This window comes from Lotus japonicus, chromosome 5 (assembly GCF_012489685.1).
Source record: "Lotus japonicus ecotype B-129 chromosome 5, LjGifu_v1.2".
NCBI classification, from domain to species: Eukaryota; Viridiplantae; Streptophyta; class Magnoliopsida; order Fabales; family Fabaceae; genus Lotus; species Lotus japonicus.
In genome coordinates, this window is record NC_080045.1 from 49,072,816 (window position 1) to 49,093,639 (window position 20,824).

At 38.0% G+C, this 20,824-nt stretch overlaps 2 protein-coding genes across 2 annotated transcripts; both read left to right on the forward strand.

Moving 5' to 3' along the window:
• Positions 1 to 14,926: 14,926 nt before the first annotated feature.
• LOC130721169 (uncharacterized) lies at positions 14,927 to 16,924 on the forward strand. Its single transcript, XM_057571915.1, has 2 exons — positions 14,927 to 15,208; positions 16,592 to 16,924. The coding sequence occupies exons 1-2, from the start codon at positions 14,970 to 14,972 to the stop codon at positions 16,794 to 16,796; spliced, it is 444 nt and encodes a 147-aa protein (XP_057427898.1). The 5' UTR covers positions 14,927 to 14,969; the 3' UTR covers positions 16,797 to 16,924.
• Positions 16,925 to 18,429: 1,505 nt separating this feature from the next.
• Positions 18,430 to 20,736, forward strand: LOC130717012 (probable fructokinase-5). Its single transcript, XM_057567099.1, has 5 exons — positions 18,430 to 18,674; positions 19,235 to 19,645; positions 19,845 to 19,979; positions 20,102 to 20,218; positions 20,353 to 20,736. Exons 1-5 carry the CDS (start codon positions 18,492 to 18,494, stop codon positions 20,488 to 20,490), a joined length of 984 nt encoding a protein of 327 aa, XP_057423082.1. The 5' UTR covers positions 18,430 to 18,491; the 3' UTR covers positions 20,491 to 20,736.
• Positions 20,737 to 20,824: the final 88 nt, after the last annotated feature.

The window sequence follows — 20,824 nt, forward strand, 5'->3', positions numbered from 1 at the left end:
GTATCTTGCTTCTGGACATCAGAATTTCACTAATCAGCTTCTGGATCTTCAGAGTCTTCTACACCATCAGAATATCTGAGCCTTCAGTGTTTCTTGGTTATCAGACTTTCTGGATCTTCAGAACTTCTAGTGACTGAGTCCACATCAGAGTTTGTATAACTTCAGAACTTCTGAAGCTTTTCCACTGTTCATACTGAACATGGTGAATGTGAAAGCGTTGCTTGGGTTGCTCTTTATACACAGTGCTTCTGATTTGTGTGAGATTGAGTTGAGGTCAAAGCCTGTAAATAGCACACTCAGAAAAACACGTTAGAGTACCAAAATTGTTCATATCAAAAGGTTAACTTGTAATCATCAAAACATAGAGTTGTACTACTAGATCAAAACTTGATCTTACAATCTCCCCCTTTTTGATGATGACAAAACTAAGATTTTTGATGAACAATTCTTAACATTAAACTGAATTCACTCAGAGTTTAGAGATATAGAATAGTTTATCTTGCTCATTCTGAATTCAAGTCACTGCTTGATTCTGAGCTTAGCTCCCCCTGAATCTAATACTTGATGAAAACATTAGTAAAGTCTAGATTCTGAGCTAAATGATATAAGAGTTCAAAGTGAAAAACTTATGACATAGATGAAAATAGAGTAATCAGAGCGCATAAGTAATCAGAGTCACGGACAAGGTATCAGAGTCTTGGGTATCAGAGTCACATTAGAATCACTTCAGAAGAAGTGAAATGTATTCCTTGTATTTGCCCAGTGACACATCTATGGTCATAAAGGTGGAACTCTTAAAGTCTCCAAAAGAAAAATAAATCACACTAACACATCTTACACATCAAAAACTGGGTTTACTCCCACTTTTTGTCATAAGCAAAAAGCTTGGGGTGTGAAAAACTTAGCTTGAAGTACAAGGTACTCCCCCTTAGAGAAGGTCTAAGTTTAAAGAAAATGAAAACGATGCATGAATCAGAGTTAGGCGAAATAAATAGAAGAGTTAATGCGAGATAAGAACGTTTACCACCGGCCAAGGGAGTAAAGAGGAGGGTCAGTTACCAAGAACTTAACCTCGAGAAACTGTAGGAGCATTAACTTTCAGAGAGAAAGTGAAGCCTATATAAAGCGTTGGAGAGAGAGGTAAGCTTCACAACTCGAGCAATTTTCAGTAAAGAAAATGGCATCATACATCGTAGCACTAGAAGAGCTGAGAACGAAGGCCTTTGATGAGGACTTGTTCCTTAACATTAGGCATCCAGAGGGTACAAAGACCATCTCAGAGCTAACACGGACACTGCTGGAGGAGGACCTGCGTCCAGAGTTGAAGAGAGACTTGAGGGAATTTCTTGCCTTCGTGGAGGAGGTGCAAGAACTCAGCCAGCTTGAACTAAAGCTGCTGGAAGAAAAAGAGATTTTGGAAAAGAAGCTCAAGACTTCATAAGAAATTCTGGAGAGGGATGAGCAGATCGTCAATCTCAACAACATCTAGTATGCACTGGAGCGTCTGGAGAAGGAGAGGTCAGAGCAGCGCCAGGAGTGCAGAAGAATGAGGAGGGATCCTCCATTCTAGGATTTTAGGAAAAAGAAAGAAAATGTATGATGTAAAAGCGTTTATGATGAATAATAATAAAAAATAATTTGCAAACATAATGTCAGATATATATATATATATATATATATATATGCATAGATAATCACAAACGAACAAAGTAAAGATTAACAAGAAAGAGCTAGAGGTTAACGAAATAAAACATAGATAAAGGAAAAGAAATCAAAACGAAGAGATCCTAAAGCTAGGGTTTATCAGATCGACGCAGAAGTTCCATCATCATTTGCTTCATTTCAATCAGCAGAGACTCATGAGTGTCAAGACGTTGTTCCACAATGTCGAGTCTGGACGAGTTTGGCTGGGTAGAACTAGAAGGAACATTCTGAGCAGCGTGAGGAGCTGGAGTGGAAGCAGAAGCAGCAGGAGTAAAAACTACGGGTGCAAGTGCTTGGCATCTAAGAGCTTCAACCTCAGCTTCAAGTCGTTCTGTCTCTAATCTGGCTTGTTCAGCTTGAGTTGCTGCTTGACGTGCAACTTCTTCTGCTTGTTCTTTCTTTCTTTTGGCTTCTTCAATAGCTTCAAGTAGCTTATGTCTCTGTTCTTGTTCATGAAGAGCCACCCCTCTAGCAAACCTTTGCTTTGCAGCCTCGATCCTCTGACTTCCCTCTGCATGCAGGAGCTGCATCATAACTGGAACTTGAGCCACTAGCCAAGTGCTCAGATTGTTCCACTCTTCAGCCACATGTTCAGCATTCTCGCTTAGGTCAGTCTGACCTTGCACATTGCGTAGCATCAATGAGGCTTCATGATAGAAAATATTGATGCACTCAGAGAGAGATGTGGGTCGGAGGTGAGTGTAAGGAATTATAGAGAGGTTGGTTTCAGGAGAGGCTGGGTGATTGCTGCTGTGAGCTTCAGAGGCACCTTGTGGAGAGCCAATGTTAAACAATTGAGCATTTGGTTCAGAGGTTCCAAGGTGAGGTTCTGAAGTTTCAACCAGAGGATGGGGTGATCTAACTGAGGATTGGTTAGACACAGATTGTTCTGGTTCAGGTTCTGGTTGAATAGGCTCGTGTTGGTCAGGGGCAGGGTGAGCTTGTTGAGCCAAAGGGTCTGCCTCATGTAAAGGATTGGCCAAGATAGGTTCATCTGGGTCAACTAGACGTTCAGGTCTAGGGCCAGGATATCTCCTAGGGCTTGGACAAGTGAGATAATATTCTTCTAAGGTAGACACCTTTTCTTTTCTAACTTCCATGAATTTTCGAAGAGATTCAGAGTTGTTGGAAGGAGAAGAATCAGCAACATTTGTTGGGAAGGATACAGGTGTAAGGGCTGTGGAAGAGTCTGTATCCGTGGTTCTGGGAGCCAGACGTTCTGATGCTCTTGGGACAGAGTGATCAGAGGTTCTGGGTCCAGGTTCTGTTTGGTTAGGCTCTGGTTGCTCATGAATGATGGGTTCAGAAGTTAATGGGTTGTACGGGAGGGTAATGGGAGAGGTTGGTTCATCTGGCCTAGAGGGTTGGTTCTGGAGCAAATTCCAGAGAGGTGCTTCAGTAGGAGAAGGTTGAAAAAATGAAGACCTTGGGGAATGTGGTGGAGAGGTGGTTTGTGCAGCTGGTTGGGACTCAGGAATAGGAGTGAGTGGATTAGAAGATTGTTTGAGCATGGCTGATATGGGGAGTGCATCAAATAAATTCAAATCATCATCAGAAGCAACTGCAGACTTACTTGATTGTGCTGATGATCTTGTCACTCTGGCAGGAGTTTCAATCCTTCTGATCACTTCAGCAGCTGGTTCCACCCGAGTAGGCTTCACCACAATTCTGACCTGCTTCTTCTTCTTCTTAGGAGAAGGAGGACCATCCTCATTATCACCATCATCACCATCATCGGGCTTGCTGGTTTCATCATGTTTTCTCTTGGATTGACCAGCCTTCTTCTTTTTGGTCAGAGGGACATCTGATTCCTCAGAAGATTCTTCTAGGATCATCTTCCTCTGAACTTTCTTCTTGATAGGAGAAGGAAACTCTGGAGCTGGCGGCAGTCTGCTGAAGAATTCATCGAGATCAATTTCATAGCCTTGAGCCCTTAGGTCTTCAACATAGCACCTAATGGCTTCAGGATTGTCTGCCTGTGTCCACAGAGGGTAGTCATTCAGAGGCACCCTTCTACTTCTGATTTCAGAAGATGTGTCTTCATGGGCAGGAGCAATCTTCTTCTTGACTAGGCCCATTTTCTTTAGAGAATTCGCAGTGAAGACATCACTGACAATGGTGGTCAGATCTTCTGTGCATCCAGCATTTACCAGATCTTGAATGAGGCCACTCTCAATGAAGAGATCAGACAACAGTCTCCCAAAGGGAATATACTTGATTGCTGACTTGATGGAGGCAGTGGTACGAGACTTCCGGATACACTCCTTCAAGTAGGAGAACAGGAAGTAGGGAAGGCAGATCTTCTTCTTGTCTTGGATGAAGAACAACATCGCCTTCTGGTTGAAGTTGATGTAGTCTGGAGAACTGCCCTTTGGTCTCTGGTTTATGCAGTGGACCAAAATCTTGTGCCAGATCCTGAGCTTGGGATGAAGGTCCATCACTTTGTAATTAGTCTTGCCCGGTTTGTAATTCGTGTACAGGGTCTTGTTGGTCTCATCCTTCGTCTTGGGTTTCAGCTTCGATTCAGTGAATTGGAAACGATACCCAAGAGCAGTTTCTGCACCCAGCAGGTTCACGAAAGACTTCTCTGTAATGATGATCTTTCTTCCAAGAATGTGAGATACCACCTGAGTATCATCGCAGTCGGCGTGCTTCCAGAATTCCTTGATCAGTTTGTCATACACCGGTCCTCGAAGCCTGTTGAAGTAATTTCCCCAACCTTGAACTTGGACTTCAGGACGAAGATCATACCCATTTGTAGCAAGGTTGTCGAGGTCGAATCTCCATTCTGCCAGTACTTGAAGTTCCTCAGGAGCATATACGCAGTGAACGGCACAGCCCCGTTCTGCAATCGGAATAATCTGCTCTTGAGCTTGACCTTGATCTTGAGTCGGATTCTCAGGACCCCTTTGACCTGTTGCTAGACCAACTACCATATGAGGGAACTGGGTTGCATCTGCAGTAGCTCTTCTGGTTTGACTCACCATTTTTGGAGCGGTTGAAGGTTTAGGAGAAGATGAAGGTTGAAAGATGAAGAGAGATCGAGAGAGAAATCGAGAATAAGCGGTTTTGAAATAGCAAGAGAGAGAGAGAGTAAAAACCGAAAGTGAAGGAGATCGTGTGTGTATAGTGGGTTTTGACAAATAACTGTTGTTGATTCAAAAAGCAATTTAAAATCAACGGTTGAAAATTAAAGATAGATAGTAACAGTAAATACGCATATCACACACAGGAGAGAAGCACATCTACACGCAACATGACAGACTGTCACACGGGCACAAGGAACTATGCATCAGAAATACTGACACACGTGTTGCTGTCTCAGCTTCAGAGTCAGTACCAATGGGTACACACACTCTGATTGAGTTACCTTCTGGACTAGACATCTTCTGATCAAGAAGTATCATAGTCAGAGGTTCTGATCCATCTTTACTCTGGACAAAAGTCCATGTTCAGATTTTTCAGAATAAAATTAAATCTATCCTCTGCTAAGGGCTTTGTAAAGATATCTGCCCATTGATGGTCAGTATCAACAAACTTCAGAAGAAGTACGCCCTTCTGTACATAATCTCTAATAAAGTGATACTTTACCTCAATGTGCTTTGCCCTTGAATGCAAGATAGGATTCTTACTCAATGAGATTGCAGCAGTGTTATCACAATAGATTGGGATATTGCTCTCAAGGATCTGATAATCCTCCAGCTGATGTTTCATCCAGAGCATCTGAGTGCTGCATATTGCTGCTGAGATATATTCTGCCTCTGCAGTTGATAGTGCAATGGTTGCTTGCCCATGAGACTAGATTGCTTACCAGAAATTGACAATTTCCAGAAGTACTTTTTCTCTCTGTTCTATCTCCAGCATAATCAGCATCACAATAACCTGAAAGCTTATACTCTGATGTTTTCTTATACATCAAGCCAAGGTTAGTGGTGCCTTTCAGATACCTTAGGATCCTCTTAACAGCAGTTAAGTGGGTTTCCCTTGGATCTGATTGGAAACGAGCACATAAATGAACACTAAATAGTATGTCTGGCCTAGATGCAGTTAAGTATAGAAGTGAACCTATCATGCCACGATAGAGCTTCTGACATACTTTACCACTTTTATCTTCTTTCTCCAGAATGCATGTAGGATGCATTGGAGTCTTGGCCACTGTAGATTCCAGCATATTGAACTTCTTCAGAAGTTCTTTAGTGTACTTGCTCTGATGGATATATGTTCCTTCTGGTGTTTGATCAACTTGTATTCCCAGAAAGTACTTTAATTCTCCCATCATACTCATCTCAAATTCAGCCTGCATCATCTCAGAAAATTCTTTGCATAGAGATTGATTAGCAGAACCAAATATAATATCATCAACATAAATTTGCACAATTAAGATATCATCTTTATAAGTCTTGCAAAAAAGAGTTGTATCTACTTTACCCCTTACAAACTCATTCTCCAGAAGGAATGAGCTGAGTCTCTCATACCATGCTCTGGGAGCTTGCTTCAGACCATAGAGTGACTTCTTCAATTTGAACACATGGTCTGGCTTCTTCTCATCTTCAAAACCTGGGGGTTGATGAACATAGACTTCCTCTGAAATATAACCATTTAGGAAGGCACTCTTCACGTCCATCTGATGTAGAACTATGTTGTGATTCACTGAAAAAGAGATCAACAGTCTGATTGCCTCCAGTCTTGCTACTGGAGCAAATGTTTCAGTGTAGTCTATTCCTTCCTGCTGGCTGTAGCCTTGAGCAACTAGCCTTGCCTTGTTTCTGACTACATCTCCTTTCTCATTCAGCTTGTTTCTGAATACCCATTTTGTTCCAATTACATGGACACTCTCAGGCTTCTTCACTAAGCTCCAAACATCGTTCTTGGAGAATTGATTCAATTCTTCTTCCATAGCCAGAATCCAATCCTTGTCCTGAAGAGCTTCATCTATGGACTTGGGTTCAATTAAGGACACCAATCCTTTCAGACTGAGCAAGGTCTCTTCAGAGGGTCTGAAGGCTGATCTGGTTCTGACTGGTTCGTCTTTGTTGCCCAGAATCAATTCCTTAGGGTGAGCTGCAGTGATTCTGCTCTTCTTCAGAGTTTGTGAGTTAGAGGGACCAGCTTCTTCCTCTGGTTCATCTTCCTCTGGCTCAGCTTCCTCTGGAGCTTTGCCTTTGTCAGAAACATTAATGCTTAAATCTGCAAACTTCTCAACTAGCTTTGACTGGTCAGAGTCAAGCTTATCGTCAAATCTAACATGAATAGATTCTTCAATAGTCTTAGCATCAGTATTATAAAATCTAAAACCTTTAGATCTCTCAGAATAACCAAGTAATAGACATTTAGAAGACTTAGCATCAAATTTATGCAATCTATCCTTAGTATTGAGAACATAACAAACACAGCCAAAAGGATGAAAATAAGAAATGTTGGGTTTTATGTTCTTCCACAATTCATAGGGAGTCTTATTCAGAATTGGTCTCACAGAGATTCTGTTCTGAATGTAACATGCTGTATTTACTGCCTCTGCCCAAAAGTGCTTAGCCATGCCAGTTTCTTGGAGCATGGTTCTAGCCATCTCCTGAAGAGTTCTGTTCTTCCTCTCAACAACACCATTTTGTTGAGGAGTTCTGGGACAAGAGAAATCATGTGCAATTCCATAGGAATCAAACAGACTCTCAAACTTGTCATTCTCAAACTCTCCACCATGGTCACTTCTGACACGCACAATCCTACAAGCCTTCTCGTTTTGCACTTGGGCAATGAAGGTAGAGAACACAGCATGAGACTCATCCTTGCGGGTTAGAAACTTTACCCATGTCCAGCGGCTATAGTCATCAACGATAACCATCCCATATCTCTTTCCACCTATAGACTCAGTTTTCACTGGTCCAAAAAGGTCGATATGCAGAAGTTCCAACGGCCTTGAGGTTGAGACCACATTCTTTGCCTTGAAAGGGACTTTTGTGAATTTGCCTTTCTGACATGCTTCACAAAGAGCGTCTGAAGCGAACTTCAGATTGGGTAAGCCCCTGACAAGGTTTAGCTTGCTCAGCTGAGAAATCTTTCTCATACTGGCATGCCCTAACCGTCTATGCCATACCCACTGCTCTTCATTAACAGACAGAAGACACTTCACATTCTGAGCCTCCAACTCAGATAATCTGATCTTATAAATGTTGTTCTTCCTCTTGCTGTTAAACAGAACAGAGCCATCGATTTGACTTACAGCCCGGCAGGACTTTTGATTGAATATAACATCATAACCCTTGTCAGCTAATTGACTTATAGACAATAAGTTATGTGTTAAGCCGTCTACCAATAACACATTATCAATGCATGGACTACTATCTACACAAATAGTACCAGTACCAACAATTTTACCCTTTTCATTTCCTCCAAAGCCAACTTCGCCTCCAGGCTTAAGTTTCAGCTCTCGGAACATACGCCTTTCTCCCGTCATGTGACGCGAGCATCCACTGTCCAGATACCATGATTGGTGTTTCAGTGGAGCTATCAAGGATATCTGCAACATAGATAATCTTGTCCTTAGGTACCCACTTTCTGGGTCCTTTCTTGTTAGTTACCCCAGAAGTTCTGATCACCTTGGGTGTCTCAACATGATATTTTAAAGGAATGTTTGCATGATATTTAGACATAAAGAAGGATCCCTTTTTAAGAGGGTTTTTAGCAACTTTAGCAGGTAAAGGATCAGGCAATATGGTACCAGAGGGAACAAAGCATTCATACAAGGATTTAGCTTTAGACACAGAGGGCTCATTTCTATTTGGTTTAGAATAGCCAATGCCATGCATTCCATTTCTGCTTACGCCATAGATCATTGAAGCCATTAAACTTCTATCCACGCTTTTAGCTAGGAATCTTTGAAAAGACTTTTCATACTTAGACTCATTTCTACAATCAGAGGCATCACAGGCAACAATTTCTTCTAACTTAGCAATCTGGTTCTTAAGCACAGAGTTAGAATTGATCAAAGCATGATTATCATTTTTCAAATCAGAAATAATTTTCTCATGTTCAGAAGGAGTCTTGGAAACAGCAGATAAGTCCTTTTTCAGCTTCTTATGCTTAGACAATAAGGAGTTATACTTATCCATGATATCAGACAATGCATGTTTCAGTTCAGAGGTAGAGAAAGAAGCGAATACCTCATTTTCATCGTCTGAGTTAGGATCTCCTTCTGATTCTGAGTCAGAGTCAACAGCTCCCTTTGACTCTGCTTCCTTGTCTTTGACAATAGCCATGAGTCCTTGGACTTCACCATCAGAGTCAACATCCTCTGACTCTGATTCATCAAATGTTACCATCAGACTCTTCTTTGTCTTGAAGTGCTTCTTTGGCTTCTTGTCCTTCTTCAACTTTGGACAGTCACTTTTGTAGTGCCCTGATTCTTTGCACTCAAAGCATGTGACTTCCTTAAGTGAGGACTTCTTCTGACCTGAGGATTCATACTTTCCTTTTGCCTTTCCAGAGCCTTTGTATTTGCTCTGCCTGTGCTTCCAGATGCGATTGAGTCTCTTGGAGATCAGAGTCAGCTCATCTTCATCAGAATCTTCTGATGCTTCTTCAGATTCCTCTTCTTCAGCTTGAAGAGCTTTTGACTTCTCAGCCTTAGCCTTTTCAGATTTAGATTTCAAGGCTATGGACTTTTTCCTCAGATCTTGCATCTCTGAGCGCTTCAGCTCATGGCATTTCAAAATGCTGATGAGTTCTTCTAAACTCATATTCTCAACATCTCTCGTGAGCTCTATTGAAGTCACTAAAGGCATCCAACTTTCAGGAAGACACCTGATGACCCTTATGACATGATCTTTTGTTGTGTAGCTCTTGTTGAGAGGTCGTATGCCAGCTACAAGCAACTGAAATCTGGAGAACATTTCTTCAATGGACTCATTTGGCTCCATGATGAAGGATTCATACTTTTGGATCAAAGACAACGCCTTTGATTCTTTGACTTTCTTGTTTCCTTCATGAGACATCTTCAGAGATTCGAAAATGCCTTTCGCAAACTCACGATCTGTAATCTTCTGGTACTCTTCATAGGAAATAACACTTAGAAGAATTGCTCTTGCTTTGTGATGTTGTGAGTACAGCTTCTTTTGATCTGCAGTCATCTCTGACCTTGGGATCTTCTTGCCATCTGCATCAACTGGACGCTCGTAGCCATCCACAATAATATCCCAGAGATCTGCATCGAAACCCAGAAAGAAACTTTCCAGTCTATCTTTCCAATATTCCAACCTTTGACCGTCGAACATAGGAGGCTTTGCATTGTAACCATCTCTTTGAGTTTCACTGGTGGTGGCAGCCATTGTTTTTCACACCGGCCCGGATCACTGAACACTGTTAGGTGTGGTAATCAGAACTTGCGCTCTGATACCAATTGAAGGTATGAAAAATGGTAGAAAGCGGGGGTTTGAATAACGTTTTCAAGATAAAGCTTCCACCTTAAAGATTTTGACAAATCTTTCGAGAACTTAAGTGCTAAAGATAAGAGATAGAAAAGCACACAAGGATTTTATCGTGGTTCACTTGATAAATCACTCAAGCTACTCCAGTCCACCCGTTAAGGTGATTTCTTCCTTCTTAGAATGAAGGCAATCCACTAATCAGGTAAGAGTTACAACTGCACTTGAAACTTACAAGTGACTAACAATTACACTGACTTAGCTCACACTAAGATTCACTCTCTTAGTCTTCTCTAGGATCCGATCAACCTTGATCTCCTAAAGGAACTAAACAAACTGTTTATCAAAGAATTGTTTACAAGAGATTTGCTTCTAAAAAGCTAATAGTAAACTCAATGAATTTCAGATGAAAGAAAGCTTAGAAGAATTTGAATTTATCTTGCGCGTATGTGAATGCTTCTAGCCGCTTCTTTCAGTCTTCAGCCTCTTTATATACTCCAAGGATTAGGGTTGAGCGTTGCATGGGAAATGCTACCGTTGGAGGGCAGTTCTGGAAAATCCAGCTTCTGCTGTGTCTGAGACTGTTAGGTAGGTCGTCAGGAAGGTACAGTTGCTTTTGTACTTGGATAGCGACTTGACCTTTAAACCTAGGAGACTTCTGATCAGGAGAAAGCTTCATGTTGGAACTTGTGAAGCCGGTTGATCAGAGTCAGAGGGAAAGCCCAGATCCTCTGACCATTGTTTCTTCTGATTCTGAACTCAGAGGGAAGTACATGGTCTTCAGAGTATCTTGCTTCTGGACATCAGAATTTCACTAATCAGCTTCTGGATCTTCAGAGTCTTCTACACCATCAGAATATCTGAGCCTTCAGTGTTTCTTGGTTATCAGACTTTCTGGATCTTCAGAACTTCTAGTGACTGAGTCCACATCAGAGTTTGTATAACTTCAGAACTTCTGAAGCTTTTCCACTGTTCATACTGAACATGGTGAATGCGAAACCGTTGCTTGGGTTGCTCTTTATACACAGTGCTTCTGATTTGTGTGAGATTGAGTTGAGGTCAGAGCCTGTAAATAGCACACTCAGAAAAACACGTTAGAGTACCAAAATTGTTCATATCAAAAGGTTAACTTGTAATCATCAAAACATAGAGTTGTACTACTAGATCAAAACTTGATCTTACAATAAACCCCTTAACTCAAGCAAACCGAGTCAACAAACACTCCTCTCCTTCCCTAAGTGAAAACCGGCGGCTAGCATACATCATGGGCTAGGTTTTATTTTCTTTTTCTCTTCTCCCTTTATAACTTGGCCCAAGCCCAACTAATTACCCTCCTAATTACTGATTAAGAGGATAAAATAAATCAAGGCAAACTCCTTCCCCTGAATTTAAAGAAATAAATTCGGAATTTAGAAAATTTCTTCTAGCAAAATTGCTAGTGCAGTACAGCCTGACCTTCCGTCACTAAAACATGAATATCTCGGGCTACAGAGGTCGGAATGACCTGAAACCAACGAGAGTATTTAGCTACCTCAGAGAGCTACAACTCTCATAAAGGAAGCTTTTCCCGATAAGGTCGTTAAGACCTCTCAAAAATTCATACAAGGTCACAGATAAATTAGCAATTAAATCAAACTTCACTAGAAACTTCACTTTTATTCAATAAATCACTTAAGCAATACATAAGCAAGGTTAAAGTCTTACATAATTCATTAGTATATGGGTATGCTTTGTTTTCCTACTATCACGTTTGGAATAGGGGTGCGTTGCTTGGTGCAACCACCCTTCTATATATAGTATTAAGTCAAGGCAAATACATATGGGTCAAGCTCATTGACTTTCTGGTATAGCTCAAACACCTAACCTTGATGGTTATTTAACTATTCATCATACTCTTCTTGTATGATCATCCTTTAAGAATGTGTCTCATTAAAATCTTATTAGAAAAAACACTGTGCGATAAAAATCTAGTGATAGAAAAAATATACAACATTCTGTAGTATATATTTGAGCATTGAGTCATTACAAAAAAAAACCTTACTAAGAGTACAATAATGGTTAGAGCAAAAGAGTACAATAATGCAATTTAGTTTCAATATTTGAGTCGTTGAACTTCGATACTTTGTATAAGCCCTTCAAATGTTGTAGTCGGGGAGGTCTTCAGGATCAAGTCTGCCAAACCATTACTTGGACAAATTTTTCAGATGTCTATGTCATTATTCTTTTATAGATCGTGAATAAAGAAGAGCTTTGATTGTATGTGCTTTGCGCTATCTCTCTTGGTGTATACTTCCTTTCTTAAGCAATGCATGCAATATTATCCTCAAATATAGTTGTGGCCGACATTTGTCAATATGACAAACCACAAGTATCAAACGCACATGAAACCACAAATATCAGTCAATACACATTATTGACTTGCCTCGTGAATGTTAATGTTTTGTCACTTCACTTGAATACAAAAGCTCATATAGCCTTGTTGGATTTACACCTTTAGGGCATAGCTAATTTGACCAATCACGCCCATTATTTTGGGTTCAATGTTCTCGCACTTATAATTTGAGAGCTACTTCATCTGTCGACAATTTTTCAGTTTTTGGTTCCTTACTTTAACTTGTAGAGATATAATTGATTGCGATCTTTTTTTTCCAGTATTGACAGGTATCTGAACATCTCCATGAGGTATAAACATATTTGTAATCTCTACACTTTTGATGATAGTTTTTCTCATCAACAAGACCATCTTCCCATTCTAAGATTTATCCTTGGAACCAAGTTAGATATGTCTTAGCCTAATGAAATTTTAATAGAGAAGGGAATTTGCGGCATAAAGGAATTTATAAATCCCTTTTTAAGTTAGAGAATGCATCTTTTGAACTTCAAGTTCATAGTATTGTGTGCAAGTATATATGCATTCTAAACAAATTTTCAAAGCTACTTAGTTTTTCTTCTTCTCTCCCTCTAATGCCGAGAAATAACGATAAGATATGAAATATCTTCTGGAGATGATTGAAATTCATTACATAATCTCGGTTTTTCTTGTAGTCTCGTCTTTTAGTGCGGTCTAATGACACATAGTACACATAAAAAAAATTCATAGATAAGAGATATTAGGTTCCTGACCATAAACCAATTTTAATGGGAGAGTTCTAGTGGCTTGTTGGCTTGATGCATATAAGTGTTGTTACTTGCAAAAACATGTTCATAAAATAAGGAAATTTGTTCTCATATGTAATCGTCTAACTATAAATAAAAAACATTTAGCCAAATATCTTTGCTACACCATTCTAACTGTGAACATGTGCAACTAAATATTCAAAAAACATGTCATTTATCAATTTGATCAAGGTTGGTGACATTTACTTGGTCATTCAGTCGATGCATCGATAAATCTATGTAATATTCAAATTGACCCACAAATTACTCAATATGTACACATGTATCACATCTTATTTATTCAAAAATAATAGATAATTCGAATCCCTTATTTCGCCTTTTATTGGCCTTGAGAACAACATCTAAGAATTTATTATATGGAACAATTGCCAAGCTCTTCGAGAGGTGCTTATATGAATTCATATATTTTCGCATCATATGACTCAAAAGCATTAAATGATATTAAAACCATATAAACTATAGTGAATGCATTGAAGACTATATATAGTGATTATGTATCCATGCCATGATGGGCATAAAATATGGTGATCTTCATATCACAAAATAAATAATAATTACTTCTCAAAATAAAGAAAAATAAAAACGCCCAAATTTATTCATAATGTGACCAAAATCAGCCTGAAGGCAGTACAAATGAGAGGTGAAAGAGGAGAAGAGAGAAGCAAGAATGAGACAAGTGATATTGTGAAATATGGAGTGTGTTGCTTGGTGTAACTACCCTTCTATATATAACATTAGGTCAAGGCAAGTCAAGCCCATTAACTTTCTGGTATAGTTCAAACACCTAACATTGATGGTTATCTAACTATTCATAATAATTTTGAATTATTCTAAAACAAAAATGATATCCATTGTTTTACCCTTTTCAACACTCTCAACTCAATTGTTACCTTTTTCTAGCAATTACCCACACTTGAAAATGATTTTAATTTATTTATTCAATCATATTTATTAATTTTAAAATAAAAGTATTCAAACATAAATCACATGATAATAAACTCACATTAACCGAAATTTTATTTTACAAACCCACATTTACTCAAATACTATTTTACAAATCCAAACACACACTATGTTAACACTTGATTTCTCCATAGATAGATAACTAAGACTATTTTTTTTTTCTTCCATCAAGCCAGAAATATTTAAAATTATTGGGTAGTTGAATAATGTTTATTAAAATTTAAAAGATAAATGTGAAAAAATTTAATATTTTACAAAAATTTCATAATCACTTAGAAAAATGGATTTTTTTTTCAAACATGACATAAGTAATCCTAAGCAAGTTATTTTTTTTAAATTGTGCTCTATGTGAAAAAAACAGCATAAATTAAAAAGTTTTGATTATTCACACATAAGTTTTTCTTCAATTTTATTTGCACATTTTTTTCTCTCTTTTCATTTCCTATCATATTACTCATTTTTCTTCTTATTTCTCTCTTTTTCTATTGAAAATGAGGTATTTACTCTTAATCCAACTCTACTCAACATCAAAGTAAGAACATTTTGTTTTTTTGTTTGTCTAGAAAGTGAAGTAGATGAGAAATGAGTGGACAAAATAAATCAAAAGAATTGTTTTTTTGAAACTGAGGAAAAAATCAGAGATAAATACATAATACTTGTCAAGAATTTAGGCCCAATGCAAAGCTAAAAAGGCTTCATTTTGTTACAATGGCATCAATATGTGTGGGTGCTTTACCACTGAACCAGGCTCTACTTCTCTCACAAACCAAAAACTCAGCTGCTACCTGTGTAACTTTTCCTTCAACAAGGGGGAAACTAGGTAGGCGTTCTCACTTGGTTGTAAGAGCAGAGAGTATGAGTACTGTCATAGAGAAACAGGGCATCAAGATTGAGAGGAACCCTTCTGAGTCCAAGCTCACTCAACTTGGTGTCAAGCAGTGGCCAAAGTAAAACTCCATTTCATTATTATCTTGCCATTTTAATTTGTTTTCCTGTTATTTCCCCCCTTTTGATTACTATTATTCTGATGGGTTTTTTGTTCTCATATTTTTCTTATGGGGTTTGGATTAGGGTTAAAAAATCTTTTTTTTTTTTTTTTATTTTGATGAAGGAATCATGCAGTGTGCCTAGGTTTTCATGCCTTTTCTCTCTGAGGTTATGCCATGGAATTCAGGCTGCTTCTGTTAATTTGTTTGTACTATGACTGAAGAAATCATGGGAGACAGGGAGATGCATATTTGTGGTTCTAAACATGAAAGAGTTATAGATGCATGCATTTAGTGACAAGTATTTGTCTGAACAAAAAATCAATTTTGTTAACAAAAAATCAATTTGACAAGGCCACACTAGACTCATTGATTTTAGTGATCTGGTGTGGTGATGGAATTGCTAGTGGTAATTTTAATTCAGTTTAGCACCTTTTACCCCGTTTCCCATTACCATCTAGTTTCCCCAGGCAATTCTATACGAGCAGAAAAAAAATGAGCTTTTCTATTTTCTAATTGCTAGCAACTTTATTTTGTGCAACATTATCCATGTCCCTTGGGGCCATGGCTAACAGGATGAAGATATTTTGTCTCTATTTAGTGTCATATTCCCAGTCCCACCAATCAAATTGTGTCATGTATGACAATTATAACCTTACTTTAGTGATTTTTAAATGACATTACACAATTTGATTGGTAGGACAGGAAAGCGGACCAAATGAGAACAGAGGATTTTGGTCCTGGTTAACAATGATGTTAACAATGGTTTGTTAGCAAGCCTCGATTTACGATCGATAAGTGTCAAACATAAAGTTTTGAATTGTTCCTAAACAATATTTTGGGTCCGGCTCCTCTAAAGTGTAAAGTAAGTCATCACATCATTGATTGGGTTGTTATATTGACGTTTCAAATTAGGTAATCACTATTAATGTCATGACTTACCTTACCCTCTAAATTGATATCTACTCACTTTAGAGGAGCCAAGTTCCAATATTCTGTCCTCAGCTAGACAACTGAATCAGAAATACTGTAACTTAGTGATGTCCTCAAGTTATTATGTTTTACTCAAGACTAATAATCAACAGTGGTGAATAAACTTGTGAACTTATCTGTTTTAGTTTCAATTGTATTAGTTTAGTTTATTTTTCTTTGCTAGTTTGCTCTTACAGCTGGTTGCTTTTCAGGTGAAATTACAATGTAGCTATCTTTTTAATTGGTTCTATACTTGCATGATACAAATTTTCCTTCTTAACTGTTAACGTTTTAAATTAAATGTGTTCTGTTTTTCTTATTTTAAATGCATGCCCTCTCTGACTCTGTGTATCCACAATTGATGCAAAACAGATGGGGTTGCCCTCCAAGTAAATTCCCATGGACATATGACGCCAAAGAGACTTGCTATCTTTTGGAAGGGAAAGTGAAGGTTACTCCAAGTGGGGCAAATGAAGCAGTTGAAATTGCTGCTGGTGACTTGGTTGTGTTTCCAAAAGGGATGAGTTGCACTTGGGATGTGTCTGTTGCTGTGGACAAGCACTATCTATTTGAATAGAATCCTACAAGAGGTGCTTCATGAATGAAGCTGAAGGACTTTCATGAATTGATTTCGCATGTAAGTTTGGATGTAATAGAACAACTAACAAAGACATAATAAAGTGGTCATTAGCTATTGTGGATGAAGGTGTTTTTCTTACCTTCTGTTTCTGTCTTGTGCCTCTTGCTCCCTTACCCTCCCCATTAACTCCTTAGGGATATATCTCTACAGACCACATTGAACCAAGAGTAAACCAAACTAGTGAAAGACACCAATCTTTCACTCAAAACTGCATTAGTGTATAGATCATTTCACTTATATACTACTCACCACTTTCTTTTTCATCAAATGAGACACTAATTATTAATTTACTCATACTAGAATTCTCAAGGTTTGAGATATTGCGGGCTTCAAAAATTATCATACAATACTATATAAAAGTTTGAATTAAATTTACGTCACAAATATTAAATTAGGGGAGAATACAAGTTTTAAAAGTGAGTTTGGAATATTATTATATAATAAAATACTTAATTTGTTTAATTATTGTGGTATTTTTATTTGTATTGTAGTAAAGGTGAGAAAATAAAAGTAAAAGCAAGAGTGTAAAATGTAATTATGATCATGAATTTTTTTTATATCAACTTGTGTCTAAAATGGGAATAGATTAATAATTTCAAGATTTGCATTTTCAGTAATATATTGTATTTTTATATCAAATCTATAACCTCACGTTAAACTTTTTGGTAAACCACTAAAGAGGGTAGACACGCAGAGTGAGAAAAGAAGAAAAGATATATGTAATATATGATGTGATGTGATAAGATGTGAGAGATAAACATAAAAGTTGAGAAGAGAAAAGTAATGTATGTGATTTTGGTAAATCATCATGTAGACACTCAGAGAGAGAAAAGAAGATAAGAGATAAGAAGATCTGATGTGATAAGAATGAGAGATAGATAGAAGAGTTGAGTGTAGAGAAGAGATAAGTAATGTATGTGATTTTGGTAAACCATCATGTAGAAACACTCTGAGTGAGAAATGAAGTGAAAAGAGAAGTAATGTATATGATATAAGATGTGTTGTAATAAGAAGTGAGAGATAAAGTCTCGTTTTGAGGATGTAAGTACCCTAAGTATCTTTATATCACAACTGAATGCTTTAAGTAGAGCAATATTTTCATACTCCATGGGTGTTTAAGGAAATGGTGTGCGTATTTTAAGACCTCAAAAATAGCTTTCCTACAGAAATGGGTCGAGTTTGCCAAATTTAAGGGACTATTATTACTTGTTCCCTTTCAAAAGCACTCTTTCTCGGATCAAACTGTAATTCATTTTTACTTCTTGTCTCTGCTGCTTTATTGGTCAAAGCGAGAAATGTTTTTCTAAGAACACCTAAAAAATTGGCAAAATTTACAATTGACTTTGACAAACATTTTCATTGTTAAAGTTCTCACTCAACAACACTCCAGATGGAACTTCCTTGACCCTTTAATTCTAAAAGTCATTATTTATTTGAAAAATTATTCCAACCTTTGGATATAACAATCCAACACTATTACATAAATCTAGACACAATACACTAAAAAACTACAAAACAAACATTAATTCTCCTAATCTAACGTTGATCATAAATACTCCACCTGTTACATTGTTGAGGCTATTTTGCAAGACACAAGACATCAAACAAGAGAAGCAGTAACAGAAAGAGGAGATGACAGGCTCAGGAGATCCACTAGTGATATCATTCGGTGAGATGCTCATCGACTTTGTTCCTGACACCTCAGGCGTCTCCTTGGCTGAGTCTAATGCTTTCATCAAAGCCCCTGGTGGTGCCCCTGCCAATGTGGCTTGTGCCATTTCCAAACTTGGTGGCAACGCTGCCTTCATTGGCAAGGTTCTTACTTTCATCATGCATTCCCCATTTTACTACTGAGATTATGGATTCATTTACACGGTTCATGTTTGGAAACTCTTTTAGAGTTGATTATGAAATCAGAATCAATTTTAAGGAGAGACTTTTGTGAGCGGTTTCTAATTTCATATTCTAGTTAAAGAGAATCTCATTTAAACATGCTAATAGACCAACATGGATCCTCTGCAGCCATTTCTCTGCGGCTTTTTGCTGCAAATTCTTGGTCTTGATTGTTAAATTAAATGGCATTAATTAGTAAAAAAAAAATTAATCGGTCAGAAGTTTTAAACACTTCATTTTGCTGCTACTCATGTTGAAGGGGGCAACAGAGGATACAAACTAAAAAAAAAAGGGTGAAGTCACCTTAAAAAACAAAACAAGTTTTAATAAAAAGTATTTATATGTTGTACTTGTCCCCCTTGAATTTTTAGGTTGCATCCTCCAATAAGCCTTGTTGATATTGTTGTAGATGTGTTAAATTTTCACGTCCGACCCATTTTTACCGGTTTAGTCCCTTCGATGTGATGATTGTAATGTGACAGGTGGGAGATGATGAGTTTGGAAGGATGCTAGCTGACATCTTGAAGAAAAATGGGGTCAACACAGAGGGTGTGTGTTTTGATGTGGAGGCGAGAACTGCATTGGCTTTTGTGACATTGAAGAAGAGTGGAGAGAGGGAGTTCATGTTTTATAGAAACCCCAGTGCAGACATGTTGCTGAAGGAGTCTGAATTGAATATGGGTTTGATTAAGCAGGCCAAGATATTCCATTATGGATCTATTAGCCTCATATCAGAACCATGCAGATCAGCTCACATGGCAGCCATGAAAGCTGCTAGAGAAGGTGGTGCATTGCTGTCCTATGATCCAAATGTGAGGTTGCCTTTGTGGCCTTCTGATGAGGCTGCTAGGTCTGGGATCAAGAGCATTTGGTCTGAAGCTGACTTCATCAAGGTAAAAAATTATAAAACTAGTTTCGGGTTGTGAAAAGCCTCAAGCAGCCAACGTAAAATTGATGTGTAGTTTAATATGATCAACTGATTCATATAGTCAACAGCACCTAGCGGTAAAAGGCTTTTGTTAAGTGTTTCGTGTATTTACTGCAACATATCTAAGTGATTTTATAAAGTATATGATCATTGTCTCTATATAGGTGAGTGATGATGAAGTTCAATTTCTTACACAAAAAGATCCTGCGAAGGAAGAGGTTGTTATGTCCCTGTGGCATGACAAGTTAAAGCTGCTTCTTGTCACTGATGGAGAGAAAGGTTGCAGATATTTCACAAAGGTACTACACATCCCTGTTTTGAAAATTTGGCTAAATTAATTCAATTAACCAATTTCTGAAGGAAACTTACTGATTGGTGTGTGTTACAATTTCACATATTTGGATCTATTGTTTGAGTGCAGACATTCAAAGGGAGGGTATCTGGGTTCTCAGTGAAGGCAGTTGATACAACTGGTGCTGGTGATTCTTTTGTTGGTGCACTTCTCACAGCTGTGGCCAGGGACCCTTCCATATTTGATGTATGTTTCCTCTCTCTCTCTCTCACACACACACACACACACACACACACACACACACATTAATTTTTAAGACCATGGTTTATTAACTTCTTCTCATTGGTTGACATGTTTGCTTCATTGGATCCAACATGAAGAATGAACCAAAATTGCAAGAGGCTTTGACTTTTTCAAACGCTTGTGGAGCAATTTGTACAACACAAAAGGGAGCAATTCCTGCACTTCCAACAGCCGAAGAGGCTCAGAAATTTATTTCAAGCTGTAAAGCTAGTTAAACTCTACTTTGAAATTTGACACTCCAGAGGACTAGCTATTCATTCACATTTTTTAGTTTTGTTTTACAAGTCTGATACATTAACTAAAATAGTTTTATGTTTATGAATAATAACACCTATTTCTGCTGCTTAGTATAGTGAGAGCTTGTATTCTTCAGAAACGAAGAAATTATTACTAATGTGAAGTTTCTTTTCTCTCATTTTGTCCTCAATTAAATGAGAGAATTTTTAATTTTTCTCTCTTAAACTAATCACCTTATTTTCTCTTATCTTTTATTTCTCCTTCTATTTTCTTTCAGCAACCAAACAATAAGAAAGTGTGAATCTCAGTTGG

What these genes read in the sequence shown, in the direction of transcription:
- LOC130721169 (XM_057571915.1), top strand. Translation starts at nt 14,970, where the DNA reads ATGGCATCAATATGTGTGGGTGCTTTACCACTGAACCAGGCTCTACTT. An exon ending in GGTGTCAAGCAGTGGCCAAA is followed by an intron (nt 15,209 to 16,591) that starts GTAAAACTCCAT and finishes GATGCAAAACAG; the next exon opens with ATGGGGTTGCCCTCCAAGTA.
- LOC130717012 (XM_057567099.1), top strand. Translation starts at nt 18,492, where the DNA reads ATGACAGGCTCAGGAGATCCACTAGTGATATCATTCGGTGAGATGCTC. An exon ending in ACGCTGCCTTCATTGGCAAG is followed by an intron (nt 18,675 to 19,234) that starts GTTCTTACTTTC and finishes GTAATGTGACAG; the next exon opens with GTGGGAGATGATGAGTTTGG. An exon ending in GTTGCAGATATTTCACAAAG is followed by an intron (nt 19,980 to 20,101) that starts GTACTACACATC and finishes GTTTGAGTGCAG; the next exon opens with ACATTCAAAGGGAGGGTATC.